Source organism: Colletotrichum jinshuiense, chromosome 7, assembly GCF_051148585.1.
Source record: "Colletotrichum jinshuiense chromosome 7, complete sequence".
NCBI classification, from domain to species: Eukaryota; Fungi; Ascomycota; class Sordariomycetes; order Glomerellales; family Glomerellaceae; genus Colletotrichum; species Colletotrichum jinshuiense.
This window is the reverse complement of record NC_139314.1, coordinates 301,970-318,582: the sequence shown is the minus strand read 5'-3', so window position 1 is coordinate 318,582 and position 16,613 is coordinate 301,970. Positions and strand designations below refer to the sequence as shown.

General features: G+C 51.4%; 4 protein-coding genes across 4 annotated transcripts; 2 read left to right on the top strand and 2 right to left on the bottom strand.

Annotated features, from left to right (window-relative positions):
• Positions 1–5,937: 5,937 nt before the first annotated feature.
• On the top strand, positions 5,938–6,409 carry EsH8_VII_000088 (uncharacterized protein; the record flags this gene model as incomplete). Its single annotated transcript, XM_083270221.1, has 2 exons — positions 5,938–6,043; positions 6,114–6,409. 2 exons carry the CDS (start codon positions 5,938–5,940, stop codon positions 6,407–6,409), a joined length of 402 nt encoding a protein of 133 aa, XP_083127778.1.
• Positions 6,410–7,009: 600 nt separating this feature from the next.
• EsH8_VII_000087 (M20 family metallopeptidase) lies at positions 7,010–8,254 on the top strand (the record flags this gene model as incomplete). Its single annotated transcript, XM_083270220.1, has 1 exon — positions 7,010–8,254. One exon carries the CDS (start codon positions 7,010–7,012, stop codon positions 8,252–8,254), a length of 1,245 nt encoding a protein of 414 aa, XP_083127777.1.
• A 669-nt stretch (positions 8,255–8,923) lies between these two features.
• On the bottom strand, positions 8,924–10,243 carry EsH8_VII_000086 (uncharacterized protein; the record flags this gene model as incomplete). The annotated part of the gene is made up of 1 exon (XM_083270219.1): positions 8,924–10,243. The coding sequence occupies one exon, from the start codon at positions 10,241–10,243 to the stop codon at positions 8,924–8,926; it is 1,320 nt and encodes a 439-aa protein (XP_083127776.1).
• Positions 10,244–12,801: 2,558 nt separating this feature from the next.
• EsH8_VII_000085 (uncharacterized protein) lies at positions 12,802–14,922 on the bottom strand (the record flags this gene model as incomplete). The annotated part of the gene is made up of 4 exons (XM_083270218.1): positions 12,802–13,037; positions 13,181–13,401; positions 13,871–13,950; positions 14,542–14,922. The coding sequence occupies 4 exons, from the start codon at positions 14,920–14,922 to the stop codon at positions 12,802–12,804; spliced, it is 918 nt and encodes a 305-aa protein (XP_083127775.1).
• Positions 14,923–16,613: the final 1,691 nt, after the last annotated feature.

Genomic DNA, 16,613 nt, shown 5'->3' with positions numbered 1-16,613 from the left:
ATATATTTATGCGTTGTGCGCCGTGTTGGGGCCGAAGTCGATATCGTTGAGCAGTCGTTACAGACAGCTGCGTTGAGAACGATCGCATCGATATTGAGAGGGATCACGACACTCTGCCTCCAGGTAGAGCTTTTTTGACTGAATTTGCTACCACATTTTATGAAGATGATGCTCAGTCGTTGAATTCCGTTGTTATTTGACAAAGCTACGCCCTACGGTTGCTTGACTTCTCGAATCTTGAGATAGCCTAGAAACGGCGGACCACGGCTCAGGAGCCTCGTTATAAGCAACCAGTTTAAAACATTTTAGGTGCTCCCACTGGGTTGCTGCGTCATAAGGAGCATCCACACTACTGGCTCCGTCTTATGAACTGCCTGGTTCCGGATGGATGTGATCGTTGCTACGTATTCCATATTCCAACAGGGACCATTCACACATGGAGAGCCAAATGCCTAGAACTACATACTCAGAAGTACTAATCTGCAACCCTTTTCGGTAGTCCGACCTGATCATCGACGAACGAGTGGGGGAGCGGGGCAGCTGCAGACATGGAACAGCTCAGCAAACCCTTGACCTAGTTGCTTCAAATACAACGTCAATCCGAAGCGTTGGGGACAAGGTGGGTGGCTCAAAGTAGAATCCCTGCCTGTGCCGACATGGGGAACGTTTATTTTATGCAAAAGGGCAACAACGATTCCGAATTGCGAGGCACCGAGTTCTGTTGGGCCAAGACTTGGCGGCGTCCAACGCCTCATGCGTTGCAACAGCATCGCCTCCCTGTCAAATGTCGGATTTTCGGTAATACAGTGCTGGGAACTGCTCATACCGTTTTGCGTTGAAAGTGACGTGTTGCCACGCTCACTGTGCCTGCAACTCCAATATCGTCAGCTACCGACGACCAATCCGGCCGCAGCCCTCATCATCATTGCGCATACCCTTCAGTCGCGTTGAGTTTTCATTCAACTTATCTCCACACGGTATGAAGACTTGGTATAGGCATCGCTTCTTGCGACATAAGTAGCGTCTGCTTGGAGATCTGGCCTGAGAGCTCCAGTCTGGAAAGGCCACAATCTACTCATACTATCAGACGTCTTCGGGAGCCGCTGAACAAAGCGGCACAAAATGAGGTCACTCTTGTCCAGGCTGTAGCCACTGAGCGAGCGCATCATGCCTCATTGGATGCTGGTAAAAAGAGGAACTACCACTTATGTATGATCGGAATTCTGTGTGGTCTTGCAGCAGTAGGTAGAAAAGGCAAATTAACGGTTGTTCATTCTCTACCAAGATTTACTTCCAACTCCATCGGCATGGCCTTTTTTGTGGCCCGGTCTCTAGACACACCAAAAGATAAGAATACAGCCCCACTGCAGCAACGCAACTTGGAAACGGAAAAAATCAAGATGCACGCCATGCGGACAAAAATATTTCTCAAGTTTTTGGTGGAATTGAACCACTGCATCTCCCCGAGGTGGGCTCGAACCACCAACCTCCAGATTAACAGTCTGACGCGCTAGCCAATTGTGCCATCGGGGATTTGAGATCTGATTGGGTGATCCGCAGTTGCATGCACCGAAAGAGGCGACGCACTCTCGCCCTCCTGTGGCTGCGACAGCTCCACTAAAGCCGACTACGTGTGGTTCTGGGTCGTGTTCGCAGGTTGTCGTGGAACTCCCCAAAGGTCCACCAAGCATCTACGAGCGTCGTGGTATCGATGTCGATGGCATTGGTGTCGGCGGCAGTGCGAAGTCATTAATCGTCATTTTCCAATACCGAGAAGCCTCTAAAGTAGTCCCGGAAATAAGCAAAACTGTGCACAGTTGAGGCTGAAAACCCGGGGTCTTTTGTTTATTCCAACGTATCATTTTCTCTTCCCCATACTCTGCGCGCTTTTTCCTGGGGGCGCTGCAGACCCTGCTGTCTGTGTTGAGCGATTTGATGCCACAATTCACTCACTTCAGCTCATGAAGCGCGGATGCAGGTGAGAGTGCAGCGCAGTTGCGAATAATGGGACATCTCCCTCCAAACTTGGAAATTTTCCCACTGGCCGTCGCTTGTTCGTATTGCTTTTGAGCCCTTCTGTTTTCTTCCATTTTCCATTTTCCAAGTTTCAAATTACTCTCTTTTTTGCATAGATCGTTCTTCTGTTGTCACCTGCTTTGCAGCAACCGCTCGCCAATCTCGTGAACACTACGAATGATTGGGTTGGCCCCCACGACTACGTGCTTGCTTCCGCAACAACTGACTACAGTATAGCATGAAAGGTTTGAATAAAGACCAGTTCCCGGTCACCAATTGTTTGGGGTCGCCTGTTTGAAGGTGACCATACAACTGAAACTAAGACCCTGAATAGATATGAAATTTGCATGGCGTATGTGCCATCCTTGGAAGTTTGCTCTTTTTCTTTATCCTTTTTGCTTGTTCGACTCCTTGGCGCTTCCTAGTATCATTGACACAAATTTTGAAAGCTTGATTGAGCGCGTGCCGGCAGAGACATTTCGTCTCGGTTGAGGATCTCCCCAATAGACCCGGTCCCTCGCCAACAAATCGAAGCACCGCAGGGCCGAATTCAGGGAGGAGTTGTGACAGAAAAACATCGCTCACTGCCAGCACCACGAGAAGCCAGAGGATTCCCCGCTGCCGCAGGTTTCAACAACGGGCGATCGCGGAAACATATGCATGCGGTCTAAAGAGCTGGAGCGGAAGATGCGAAAGATAGAAATCAGCTGATGTCTGACGCGGGACTTTTGAGTCTTAATCAAAGAGATGGTTGGTGCGTTTGTCAAAAAGAGATTAAAGTCTATAGTATATGTTGCAACTGCTTCAATGGTCTTAATCTTCACTGTTACTTTCTCTTACATTCACGACAACCCTGCCCGGTGATTGTAGTCAGAACCAAAAGACAAATAACTCGATGGATCAAATAAAAATGACAAAAACATACAACACCAGGTATTCGCTGGTCGTCACCGACCCAACTACTAATCCGGCCCTCATTGGCTTATCTATGGGAGAGCGGACGGGATCCCGAGTTTTCCAATGGGTATGGTCGTATGTGCTGGTTTTCATTTCAATGTGGTATATTAAGGGGGGGTTACACCGTTGTGGTCATGTCATACTGTAAATCAGATGCAGGAACAAGAATCTACAGCGCAGAGATAATGTTACCAGGGCCAGGATAGCTATGTGCAAGATGACGAGGTTACGCTATTTAAGAACAAACAAAAAACTATAGAACCATCTGCATTAAGCTGAGCCCCCAGCTAACAAAACGTTATTGTGGACATGCAATGACGCTACTAGTACAAGTGTCGCCGGTGGCTATAGCGCAGCCGTACGATGAGAACCATGGCCGCCGAGCCTACGTCTACGCTTAAAGGGGAAATTGATTTCCCACCTGGCCATGGCTGGCGCTGGGAAGTTTGGCTATTTCTCAATCCAAAGAACTTAAGCTCAAGGGAATAGTGCAATTGAAGATCAAACTAGAAGGGTAAGTAAGGCTTAGCTACGTTGTTACGTTTGTTTTGCTCTCTAATTACGTAACTAGTCTCTCGCCTAACAGTTTCTCTCATGGAAAAAGTTTTAATTTTAGCGCAAAGTTTCAGTTTCAACGATTATAGCAACACTTTTTTAAAATGAGAAAAAAAAAGATGGTATATCAATCGCTGACGGGAATTGAGCCCGACGTGGGGGTCGAACCCACAACCTTGAGATTAAGAGTCTCACGCTCTACCGATTGAGCTAGCCGGGCGGATACACTGTCCAACTTGAGACCCAGTTGTTGTGAAGCCAGCGGGCTTTGCCACTTTTAATGGGATGGACAGTTGTGGTACGTGCGGGACAGGGTTAGGTCTACTTGAGGTAAATCTCTTGTTGGTATCCGTTTTCTGTAATGTCGCAGTCAGGAACTTTACAATTAGTATATGCTCTGGTGGTCTCCTTTACCCTTACTTATTAACCTACCTACTTGAATAGAGAAAGCTCTGGCGTTGGGTTTTGTCTCTACGGATAGCCCGTTAAGCGGAATGGCCTATTCCAGTTGAGCTAGGTACGTCCTTTTATTGCCTTGTTGATCCTAGAACAATGAGATGTTGTACCGCTGATTATTTTCCCTTGATGCTTTGTCTAGTGGTAGTAGTCTGCCCTTCCCGAAAGATAATAACGAACTCCCCAGCGATAGTGCGGACTTTCCTACACGGGATCAAACGGCACTGGGCAGCATTTAAATCATGGTCATTCTCGCTGACACTGTGTGTACTAGCTACTATCCAACTACAAATTGTTGCCAAGAAGAGCTGCTGACGTGGGATTTTAATGAGCTTGAATATATTGGCTGTGGAACGCGAGATAGTTTGGACTAATGGTGACCGGAAGTTGTGGTGGTAGAACATTCCATGCGACTGTTGGTTCAGTAAGGAACTTAGCATTCAAGACACTGCCCGCCACACCGCTTGCCAAGATGCTTACTGCTGCCGCAAGCCCTATACTTCCCAGGCTGAACTTGTACCATCTTTACTCCACCTGAATCAACATGTGTTGAGCAGGCAACTTCTTATGTTCCCAAGGTTCGCGGCAAGGCAGCCGTAGTACCCAACCGGTATCCAGCGTCTACTTATCCTACCTTTAGAGCAGTTCCTGCGCTCGTCAATTCCACTGCCTAGGCGACCCACATAAGACTAGCAACTAAGATGATTCAACCATGCAGTACAAGCAGCAATATCGTCAGGACGGCTCAAGTCTTAGATACTTAAACACCAGTATGTGGTTAACAATTCCGGCTTCATCTGGCAATCAAGATCTCCAGTGAACCCCAACATGAACCAAGCAACTGTCCAAGGAACTCACAGCCTCATTGGCTCAGTGGTAAAGCGTCTCACTAGTAATGAGAAGATCGCCTGTTCGATTCAGGCATGAGGCAGTCAACTTGACTTTTTGACTAGTTATTCTTGTTACTTTACTCTCTCAGTCATCCGGCTGAATTGTGTTCTTATCTTTTGCTGCCTATTATTTAGTATTCTGTCCCGTTATGTGTTTACTCTATACTCTTACATTGTTGAGTGTTGCATCACTTTCTACTGAACCCCCTGTTGATAACGTCTACTCTGACCTTCGGACAGAGAAATACTACGCTAGGTGCATTTCACCATTGACCACCGGACGCCAACATAACCTGGGTCACGTAGTTCAACGCTTAGAAACTTCAAGTTGACGCAAGATGTGGTGGGCTCTGGTGTGTCGGTATTTGAGCGCAAAGTCAAGCATATTTGTCATTCCCGGCGCTTGAGAGGCCCTAAATACGTATTAGTCAGGCTGCCTAAGAGGAATGAATGATAATGTATTGTCGGAGTGAATCGAGATAGATCGTGAAGGTTGGTCAACATATGAGTCATGTCTGACAGCAGTGATGTTTCTGTGTTACAATGTCCAAGTCAATCATGCAACAAGCACACCGACTCCATCATTTGATGACCAAAGCAGTGGAAGTGGACGGGCTTTAAAAGGCCCATGCAGATCAGCCCAGGCAGCAAGGCGAAGTGCAGTTCTAATTCTGAGGCAACCGCCCATTGTCGGAGCCTGCCCACCGCTATGCTTGCATCATCACGTGAATATCATGGGTTTTCTCTTCAATGACTCTGCGTTAGCGGATTTGAATGACGCAGCATCCACCACAGGCAACCATCATCGTTGTTTTCGCCACCACGTGAATGTGTGCGCCTCCTTTCTTGTGTAACATTAGTGATGTGATCTGTGGTCAGTCCCCGTCACCACGCGATCTCTGTCAGCTTCAAATTACCTGCACATTGGTCCATGGCCTGGATGAAATGAGCACGAATCGGTAACGTGCCGTACAAATACCGTGTGCATCCGGATGCGCTTTCACACTCAAAGCTCTCTCGTGCCCTCAATCCGAGTTTAAACCACATCTGTCCTTGAAACACTATGAACAAGCAATCTTATCACGGTCAGCAAACCACCGCGTGGAGTGCGTGGGTTTGGTCACCAGAACATCAGAAGTACTATTGCGGGCGGCTCCTCAGCAATGGAGGTACGTACCCCTCGTATTCCATATTCTCAAAAATGATGTGCCCCTTAAACCTTTAATAACATCCTTTCAGCGTTCGAATACAAGTTCCACGACATTGCGGTTGCAGCCGATAGTAGTAACCGTCAGGCGCTGTCATCTGCAGCTAAAAGCAGGGGCTCTGCAGCCTCGGTTGCAAGCGATAACTGGTCTACGGCGGCCACGGACGGTGGTTCACAAGTCGCAGTCGATGACGATAATTGGTCCATTGCCGCCACTAAGGCAGACAGCATCGTCGATTTCAAGGAACATACCAAGGTCCGACATACCAAGAACCGACATGTCAAGGGTGGCTCCAGTCGGGCTCAGGGCAAGAGGGTACATTGGTGATGGTAATGCATGAGAGCAGTTGCTCGTAGGATACGTCAGAATGCAGTGGATTTCTTTAGGGATTGGATTGTAACATGATTTCTCGGAATTCAGACACGGCAGCCTGCATGCGATATTTGGTTTCGCGAGGAATGAAACCTAACAATGGCAGCCTCGCCAATCACGAAATACATTAGACAGGCAATTCAAAACCGTTCAGACTGCTTGTGTCCATCAGTCAGCGAGTATCAAGTTCTAGTCACCACACATTTTTGCTTCTTGCGGCACGAATAGCACGGCAGAAGATTTAAGGTTGAGAGTTTATGCGGGTTGGCAACTCGATAGTACGATATGGCCGACAGTCATGAACAATAAATCCACGTAGAATGATTTGAATTTCAAAGACGTGTGGAAGACTTTGCAATCAATACGTACGTGGGTTCCCTCCGATTTCCCCCGCCTCCGGGCCTGCAGCGGAGTCGGCGCGTACCCGACGAGAAATCCGCAGCGGCGACGGCCGAAGCCGGGAAGCGGGGAAGAACTCGCAGCAGTCCCTTGCTTTTGGGGTAGGCCTTTTTCTCGGGGTTTCCCACCAAACTTTTCACCTGCATACCTCCCATCATGACTAATCCCGCGACCTCTGACGACTACCAGCGCCTCGACGCCTGGGTCGACGCCCATTTTGACGAGGAGCTGGGTTTTCTTCAGACCTTGGTGCGGGTGCCCACCGACACCCCTCCTGGGAACAATGCCCCGCACAGCGAAATCACTGCCGAACTGCTGCAGAGCTTCGGCTTTGAAGCCGAGCGACACCCGGTGCCCGAAGCCGAGGTCCGCGCCTACGGCATGGAGTCCATCACCAACCTGATCGTACGCCGGCATTACGGCGCCGGCGGCCGCACGGTGGCGCTCAATGCCCACGGAGACGTGGTCCCGCCGGGCGAGGGCTGGACTCACGACCCCTACGGCGCAGTCGTGGAGGACGGCGTGATCTACGGCCGGGCCACGGCCGTTAGCAAAAGCGACTTTGCCAGCTACACTTTCGCAGTGCGCGCGCTGGAATCCCTCGGTGCTCCGCTGCGCGGCTCCGTAGAGCTCCATTTCACGTACGACGAGGAGTTTGGCGGCGAGCTCGGCCCGGGCTGGCTGTTGCGCCACGGCCTGACGAAGCCCGACCTGCTCATTGCCGCAGGCTTCTCTTACGAAGTGGCTACGGCCCACAACGGGTGCCTTCAGATGGAGGTGGCCGTCCATGGCAAACAGGCCCACGCGGCCATTCCTGACACTGGCGTCGATGCGCTGCAGGGCGCGGTCGCGATCCTCAATGCGCTTTACGCGCTCAACTCTGGTTATCGCCAGGTGAGCTCGCAGGTGCAGGGCATCAACCACCCGTACCTCAACGTTGGCCGCATCGAGGGCGGCACAAATACCAACGTCGTGCCCGGTAAGGTGGTGTTCAAGCTGGACCGGCGCATGATCCCCGAGGAAGATCCCGTAGAGGTCGAGGCCGAGATCCGCCAGACCATCGCCGACGCTGCTGCCGTGGTGCCCGGCATCTCGGTGGACATTCGCCGCCTGCTTCTCGCGAACTCAATGCGCCCGCTGCCCGGAAACCAGCCATTGGTGGACGCGATCCAGACGCACAGCGGACACGTCTTTGGCGAACCGGCCCCGGCGGTGGGTACTCCCCTTTACACCGACGTGCGGTTGTACGCCGAGGCCGGTATTCCCGGCGTCATCTATGGCGCCGGCCCACGCACGGTTTTGGAGTCCCGCGCCAAGCGCGCCGATGAGCGGTTGCAGCTTGACGACCTCAGGCGTGCGACAAAGGTTATCGCGCGCAGCCTTCGTGACCTGCTGGCTTAAGGGCTGTTGGTGTGAGGCAAGACGTGGCTGCCCGTCCACGCGGGCTCCTCCCGGAGGTGGCAGAAGTTGAGAACAGAGAGGGAGCCCGAATCTCGAAGCCTTTGTATGGTCCTTATGAATACCCTTGCTCTGTGGCCAGTGTACTGTATTTGAAAAGGGGGATTAGGACCAATAAGAACAAAGAATCGACAACGAGGCATGATACTACTTCCCCTTTCTATACTTCTTTCCGTTCATTGGGAATGCAGAAATGCTATGACAAGAATGGCGCATCGCAAGAACGTGAACATGACGTATTTGATGTTCATTCTATTTTTGCCAACTTCAATATTCGAGACGTTGGCAATGATGAGGAAACCAACCGTTGCCGTTTGATGTTCAACAAAATAGAACCATATCTTTCGGCATAGATCAGCACCCAAAGCCTGAGTCTAGAATTCACGGTCTGCCGTCGATCTGTTTAGCATATTGTTACCTAGGGCCAGCAAATTCACCATCAGGTCTCCCGCTTCGTGTCTCTCGCGCCGGTTGTCAAATATCAAATCTGCTTACAATCCATTTACAAGATGAATTGGCACAGCACAAGAAGGAATGAAAAGCAAAACAATTTTTTTTGTGACAAAACAGGAAACTCTCGGGACTAAACAATAATAAAACTTCCGTGTCCACTTATCCGTCGCAGAGTATATTCCATTCTTCACGCATTGCTCGAGCGGAAATCTCGCTCCTGGTCGACTGCCCATCCAACCTCCTCGCCTTGAAAGTCAGATCTTGTCCGTTCCAATCAATGGTGCCGTCGATGAACCCGTCCCCGACGAAGGCGAGGAAACTCTGGTTTGAGGCGTTGTAGCCCTCGTAGCATGTCCGACTCTGCCCGCACCAGTTGAATGGCAGGGGATCTAGCGACGAGCGCCGCGGCCTCGATCCTGTCATCATGACACCGTTGAGGAAGCCCAGGTCGAACGAAACCCATAGCTGATCGCCGTCGATGGTGCAGACAAGCCAGCAGTCACCGCCGCTCGAGACGTCACGATTGTCAGTCTCGTAGATTTCGTAGCGGCCGTTGATGAGACCGAGCGGCGCGGGAACTGGGATTTCGTCGTAGAAGTGGGAGAAGCTTATGCTTAACGGACGGACAGGTTGCGGCTGCAAAGGGGCTTCGAAGTAGTCTCCGTCATGATGGCCGGAAAACGGGTAGTCATATGGGCTATCGTCGCCGAATTCGTCTTTGATACCCGGCTCGTATTTTACTGGGCCGCCAAAGGGTACGATATTGTGCGGTGCGGATTGCTTGCGGCCGGCAGGCGATGGAGCAGAGCCTTGCGACGTCGAGGAGACGTCCCGTGTTGGTAGCGCGTATGCTTCCCGTGGGGCTGTTTTTGAAATATCATCCTTGTTCGCCTTCAATTCACTGTATGCCGAGGAAACCGTCTTGTTCGCTGGCTTCTTCGCCGCTTTGGTCGTTGCCTGTTCATGTTCCGACATCCCAGTGTTTGCCACCGTCTTGACTTTCTTCGTGGAGGGGGTTTCTGCCCCATTGTTGAGAGTGACGGAGACGTGGACTTTTGATAGGCTTACGTTGGTGATGACCTGGACTCCTTCCGTCTTTCTCTTGGTCCCAGCGGCCTTCGCCGGCGCGAAGCGCTTGGTTGCGTCGATGGCTGCCTTCTTGTTTGCTGCGGTGTATTCCTTCTTGAGCTCGCGTTCCAAGGCGGCGATGGGAGCCGGCACAGCCATCCTGCCTGAATTGACGGCCTCTAGAAGCCGCATCTTGGCGGTGCCCTTGACCTTGGACGGCGGTAACCCGTAGTGAAGCAGCTGGGCCTCGTACCAATGGCCCGGATGGTCCTTACCATTACCTAGAGCCTCAAAGTGAGCCTTGAGCTCTGGTATCGAGCACCGACGGTGGACGTGACCACTGGCTGATACTGAGAAGGAGTCGCCGGCAAAGGAGAAGCCATCTCGGCTGACGGGCGCCGCAAGAGCCATTGCTGTGAAGATGTCGTACTTCTTCCGACGTTGGACAAGGTGAAGCGCGTTCCTTTGCTTGCTTGGCTGGAGAAAATGACTGTTTATCGAGGTTTTGTTGGGCGGCAGATCCGGAAACCTTATTGCTGCTAAAGATCACGGGATTTGGCATTTATCCGTAGTTAACTTCGGCCCCCCCCTGGATCTCGACCCTGGCCGGTACACTAGAACGTCGATCTTTATGAGCTGGGGTTTTTGAGCCAGCTCGGTAGCCCAAAAGGTGGATGTAAACACAAGGTTCTTAACAAAGAGGCGAAAGCGCGCAGGCCTAAGAGTTCCACCAGACACGACGCTGAACAAAAACATTGTTCTACGCAGTCTGCACCGCGTCCTCCGGCATAGTTCTTTCTTTACCCACCGGCCATATTCACAATAATGTCGTAGTAGTTATGGAGCTAGCGACACACCACACAAACCTAGAGAACCCATGCAGGTGCTTGAGTGAGTTATGCGACGATAATCATGTAGTGCGGTTGTCCTTCCAGCCTCATTTCATTTGGCGGAATGTTTCCATGTCTCTGTAAATATTTTTTTCCATCGTCATAGGTGGGAACCAACAGCGGTTGTAATTCAACAACAAGAGGCTGGCAACTGTCTGAGTAGCATGGGTTATGTTTCCATATGGTTAGCTGTTGGCCCAGCAAACATAGTATCTTAACGGTGAACTTGCAGCAGCCCAGATCTACGTCTACGACTGGGAAAATGAGTTGGCGTTGCTGCTCTCCGCCCATCAAAAAATCATCCTCACCGACAAAGCACCCATAACACGGAATAGACAATTCTCAATCCGACCACACTCCAAAGCTCATTACACGATTCTCCTAGTTCAGCATTCGTTCTAAACACAGAAAAGGGAGCCAGCTTCAATCGCAACCAAAGATCCGGCCAATCAACTTCCACGCTTTGGGCAGAGGGACTTCGTCAAGGTGTCGCCTGCCCGACCAATCAGCCTGCCTGTCCAGCCAAGGCCCGACTGATCACTTCGACCGGTCCGACTTTTGGACCCGCGCGACTAATCAAGCCGTCCGACCAACGCCCAGCCTTTTGACCCGTCCGGCCAATCGACCCGACCACTCTATCGGTCACCCAAGTAATCAGCCCGTGCAACCAATCGAAAAGATGACTTACACGTCCTATCATTTCGACGCAAAAAGGCCTTCTCCTGCCACCACCAAGCAATAACTATGGTGTTTTCGTGATCATGCAATGCCACCTCCGAGACAATTTGAAACAGTTTTCAGCGGTCGAAATAGCGTCTCAAACTACCCACTCGGACAACACACATCAAACCAGTTGCAACTTTACTGCGGCTGCACCCACCCCGCGAGACCGGCGCTCGTTTTATTGCCGAAGACGACGATCAACAGCAGCCCAGCGTGGAAGCTGTGCAACCATACTGGGCAATTCGCATTCTTGCATTCAATGTCACAACGGGAGCCTTGGTTCACCTCCGGTAACCGTGTCGTCGTCAAAAGCCACCTAGTGACTTGCTCAACTCAGCTTGGGCGGAAGGCAATATATCACTTTATCATCCTCCTCTCGCACTTTTGAGGAAACGTTGAACTGGGCAATTCAACCCCGACAATATCAAAAATCGCTGTGTGCGGGGTTCAAAAACGGAAAGACGGGCTCTCATTTTGAGATGTGTTTCTTGGTCGTGTTAACCGTTGCTGCGGCAAAACGGGAGATGCCCTGTCCTCGCAGCTAGGGCATTACAGGAGACATTGGAAGTTATCTGCAAGACGGCTCTCGAGGAAACGCAGCCTGTGTTCACCAGCTCCTATACTTCAGCCGATGACTCTACCCGAACATAAAGGCCGTGGTCCTAGAAAGGGCGGCGGACAGTGTATTTTTTAGAATAACAAGGCATTCTTTGATTCGTCAATCGCGTTGTACGTTTTTCTGGTTGTCATGAATCACCAATGCACGACCTGCCGCGGACATGCCTTGAATACGTCACGGTGTGACTCTGGAATATGGATATCTGCCGAGCATGATGACAATATTTCGACCATGTGCTGGTGTAGTTAATGTTTGGTTCCCAACGTTTATCGCGATGCAACAATGAGCCGTTATGTGGTGCCAGATTTGGCGGGGTTTGTGGGGTTCCTGGGGCTCAGTGCAGGGCACTATCTTGGCATCGGCACGACACATCAGATCCCCGGATCCACGCTAAAGCATCTTCAATATCGTGCATCAGCGCTTCTTGAACGAAAAATGACATTCGCACTCACCCCGATAAGATAGGGTCCAGTTGGAGACAGTAAACCATTTTGAGCATGCTGAGAACACTGGACATACTGAACATACTGGACGACCTCCCCGCCAATCTTGGGGCCAACCCTCACCATCACTTCCAAAAAAAAGTAGTTAGCCGCCGCAAACCACTGATGCCGAAACTGACACGAACAACGAAGAAATCCAGCGGAATGTCTTCCCATCGTTGCTCCTGGAGCTGCAATCACCCCCTTGCTCGACTATTTGGCCAGTCCTGCCGACCTTGGGCTGTCCTTCCCCAATCATCGCAGGTCGAAATCCTTTTTGAACTTCAAGGGCGTGCCGGCAACGCCATCGTTCCGGATGCGGCCAATCGTTCCTTTGGCGCCTCCTGCTCCTGCTGTCTGCGTGGCGGTGGCTGTGGCAGCCACAGCGTCCCCCTTCGCAGCTGCTGGCATCTGCTTGCGGGCGGCGGCCTGTGGCAGAACCGCCGGGTTCGCAAGGCTGCCCCTCTTTGACGAAGACGTGTGAAGAGGACCTGATGGGGCGGCAGGAATCAAGAGTCAGCATAGAAGCCCGCTCGTCCCTCGGCACATCCTCTACTGGTAGTCACTCTCGACGCTGAAGATCCGGAGAAGAAGGAAACCAAGAAAATAAAAAGTAAAAAGGAGGGGGACGCACCTTTTGTGGCGCCGTGACCGCTGGCATCAAGGCGCAAGGCATCCTGCAGCGCAGCCTGGAAGGCGTCCTCGGGCTTGGACCACGCTCTGGAGGTATCTCCGTCGCGTGTGTTATCGTTGCTGGCCCCGTCCGTAGTGTTGGCCGACTGGCCCCTAGAGTCGCTGGCTGAACGGTATCGGCTCGCCATGTTGACGCGTCCGGCGGTGACGGCGTCTTTGCGTCTGGCTCCGTGGAGATTCGAGCGGTGTGGGCTGCGTGGTGACGGACGGACGGGAGTTGGTATCCTGTGGATGGTCTGGCAAAAGTTGTTGAAGGGTTCAATTTGCAGCGGGCATGTCGTCGGCGCGAAGCGTTTGTGCGTGGTCTGGCGAAAAGAACTCCGAGTCCGGCTGCAGCGCCTTCTGCACAGTTTGTTGGGTCATCAACGGCGTGTCTCTGAGGACAAAGCAGGTGCGCCGATCGGCCAGGAATACCGCGGCAAGAGGAGGGACCCACGTGTGCAATACAGCGACTTTGGCTACATGGGAAAGGTGAGATGCGAAGAAAAAGAAAGACACGCGACAGGCCCAGAAAGGGACATGAAGCCTGAGGGCAAGCTGAGGCTTGACTGAGGAAGTTGCGGCGGGAGGTGCTTGCTTATCTTATCTGGGTGTCGGAATGACTGAAATGACGTCAGTCAGAGACACTGACTGAAGCATGAAAGAGCCGGCGCCGGGCAGGTCCGAGCCGGCAAGTCGACACTTTGGAAGGAGCCCGAGGTGTATCTTCTGCTGGTAGGGTAAGCTGAGATGGAGCATAAACAACGCGACGACAGGGATATGTGCTCATTAGGAAAGACAAAACATGACAACCTCTCAACCAAGGCCACTAGCACTTTGGGGGCAGATGACACCGTCAGAATTCACATGGAGTTCCGTAAGAACATATCTACCCAGGTAGTCTTACTGACGGCAACACAGTTGATGATGGCTTCGGACGAGAATCCTGCTTCTGGCTCGGTGGCCACAACCAGATATGTTCTGGAATTTATGGCCATGCGCAATGTTCTGGAATTGTGGGCAACCAAGAATAGATTTATTGCTCAACTCTTCTGTTGGCCTGATATTTGTGAAAGTTGACTATTTTATCTCGTCACTTCCTCCAGCAGCACACCGGATGGCACCATGCAATACAATGTGTGATACAGCATATCCGACTCCCGACAAACGCGGCGATCACAAAGTTGTTGGAGGCGCAACCGGAAGTGCGCATGACTTGGTTAACCTGCGGAACCAAGTCCGCCCAAGATCGACCGGATATCTCCCTTCGAGGTGGGTAGCTCAATCAATGAAGTAGCCGAATTGGTCTTTCAACAATCGTACGGCTCGGGTCGCGTTGTCAATATTGAGCAGAGCAGGGGTACCAGGCTCACGGCAACGGATCGCACGGACAAAAGTACCGCATTGATCAACATGCGGGGCCTCGTGCCATAAATTGGACAGTGAAATGTGCGGCTGGTGTTGCAGCCAGAGTCTGGTTGCCACCACCAACTGCTCCAGAACCCCCTTGCTGATGTTCCGTGCTCGCCGGTATCTCCATTTGCAGGGCAGCCAGTCCTCGTCGCCCCATACACTGGTCAAGAAGTTCTCGAGGTGGTCGCCAGTGGGGTTTTCGACGTTGACGTCCCACGATGCTCCCGCCGGGACGTGGGCAGCGACTCGAGGCTGGTCCTGAATTAGGACCGTGTCCCACCAAGATGCCATGGAGCTCGAGGACGGAGATGCCTTGCTGAAACGTCTCTACACAGCGGTGGGTCAGACTAAAATCTGAGAGGCATGTGTTCATCGGATAAGAAAGGTGGTAAGTTGGGATGTCTTCGCGGTGCTGGGAGCTAGGAGATATTGCTTGCGAAACCAGGATACTTAAATACAGCCACCTGTTGCTTTGAGCCTATGGTTTCTAGCTTCCCAACCGGTCATTGACCATAGACCTACGCTATATGGTTCGCGTAGCCTGATCTCCGAACCTCTCGCGTATCTCAGAAAGAGAAAAGAGAGTCCCGGAATAAAGTCACGGATTTGTCTTTCCCTCCCTTGCCAACCTCACCAGCTTTGGGTGGTAAAAGAGGAGTTTGGCGCTGTGGTAGATGAAACTGTTTCACCCCTTCCTTACATCTTCAAGTACCAGAGGCATGTTTGATTCTCATAGAGAATTCCTTGCTGTCCTCTGAAGATCATGTGAAAGGAAGGAAAGAGAAAAGCGATAAGGGGAAACAGGGAACAAGTCCGGGTGTGTCCTTCCCGCATGCCCTGCTGAAATACGAAACCTCGGCAAGGATTGCTGCTTGCCGTCGTCAGTGAGACCATGTTTTGCTTTCCCGGTCGAGCCCGTCTGGCAGCTACACTCGGCTCGCGCACCGAGATGGTGGGAGGAATCAAGTGGGGTTACACAGCGTGACACCCACCCGCAGAGAACCGTTCCCCTTGCTTAATCGCCAAGTCCAAAGAGTATGAGCCAGCACGTTGGCAAGACAGTTAATCACAAGCCCCTTGCCGCATCTGAGACCGATCTCCTGTAGCGGCTAGCCTTGGAGATTTCTGCCGTGTGTAATCAATTGCCGGTCCGCCTCAATGTTTTATCTCATCAACCGGCAATTCATATGTCTTCGTTGGAAGGCGGAAGCTTCCGTCATCTTTAGTCAACACTTGCCTGCCGGCCATTGCCCTCGATTTCTGGCACAAAATATGTCGAGGGCCAAAAGAAAAGGCCTCGGCCTTGTTAGATCTGGATGCCAGGCGAAACAAACGTACCATTTTATCTCTTGGCGGCGTGTCCGTCATTCTATTCGATTGATTATCCCCCAAGTCTGTGATTGGGCATAGGTTCTTCCAGAATCATGATGGCAAACAGACCGACAACATTTAACTGGTGAATCTTGGTCACCACGACATACCCTGAGGGAAAGAATTTTAAAGCCTCAGCTGGAGTAAAGACGTTAAGATTGGCTAGATAAGAGACCATTTTGCTCGGACACAGTGATGTGGATTTATTTCATCCATTGACTTTAGGACGTATGATAGTATAAGTGCGAAAAGACTTGGTTATGCTCTATGTAGAACAGAAGTAACGAGAAATCAAAGCTTGCCTTTTTCTTAAGAGACAAGAGCGCGATATTTCATTGAGACATTTGACATTGGCGACATTTTGTCCAATTGCCTAGCTCCCTCGGGCGGAGAAATGGATCAGAGGGGACGGGACCAAGGCGCTGTCCAACGACGCTTGAGGGTGAAGACACATCTAAGTCAGGTTCGTGAATTCTGCAAGGGATTTATAGCTGGTCACTGCTTCTATGCATGACGCGGCCCAGCCGAGAGGTGGCTTGCACTGTCTTGAACTCCTCGGTTAGGTTGCGGATGATTGGACCGTGTTTGGTAAGATCAAATTATTCTTCACT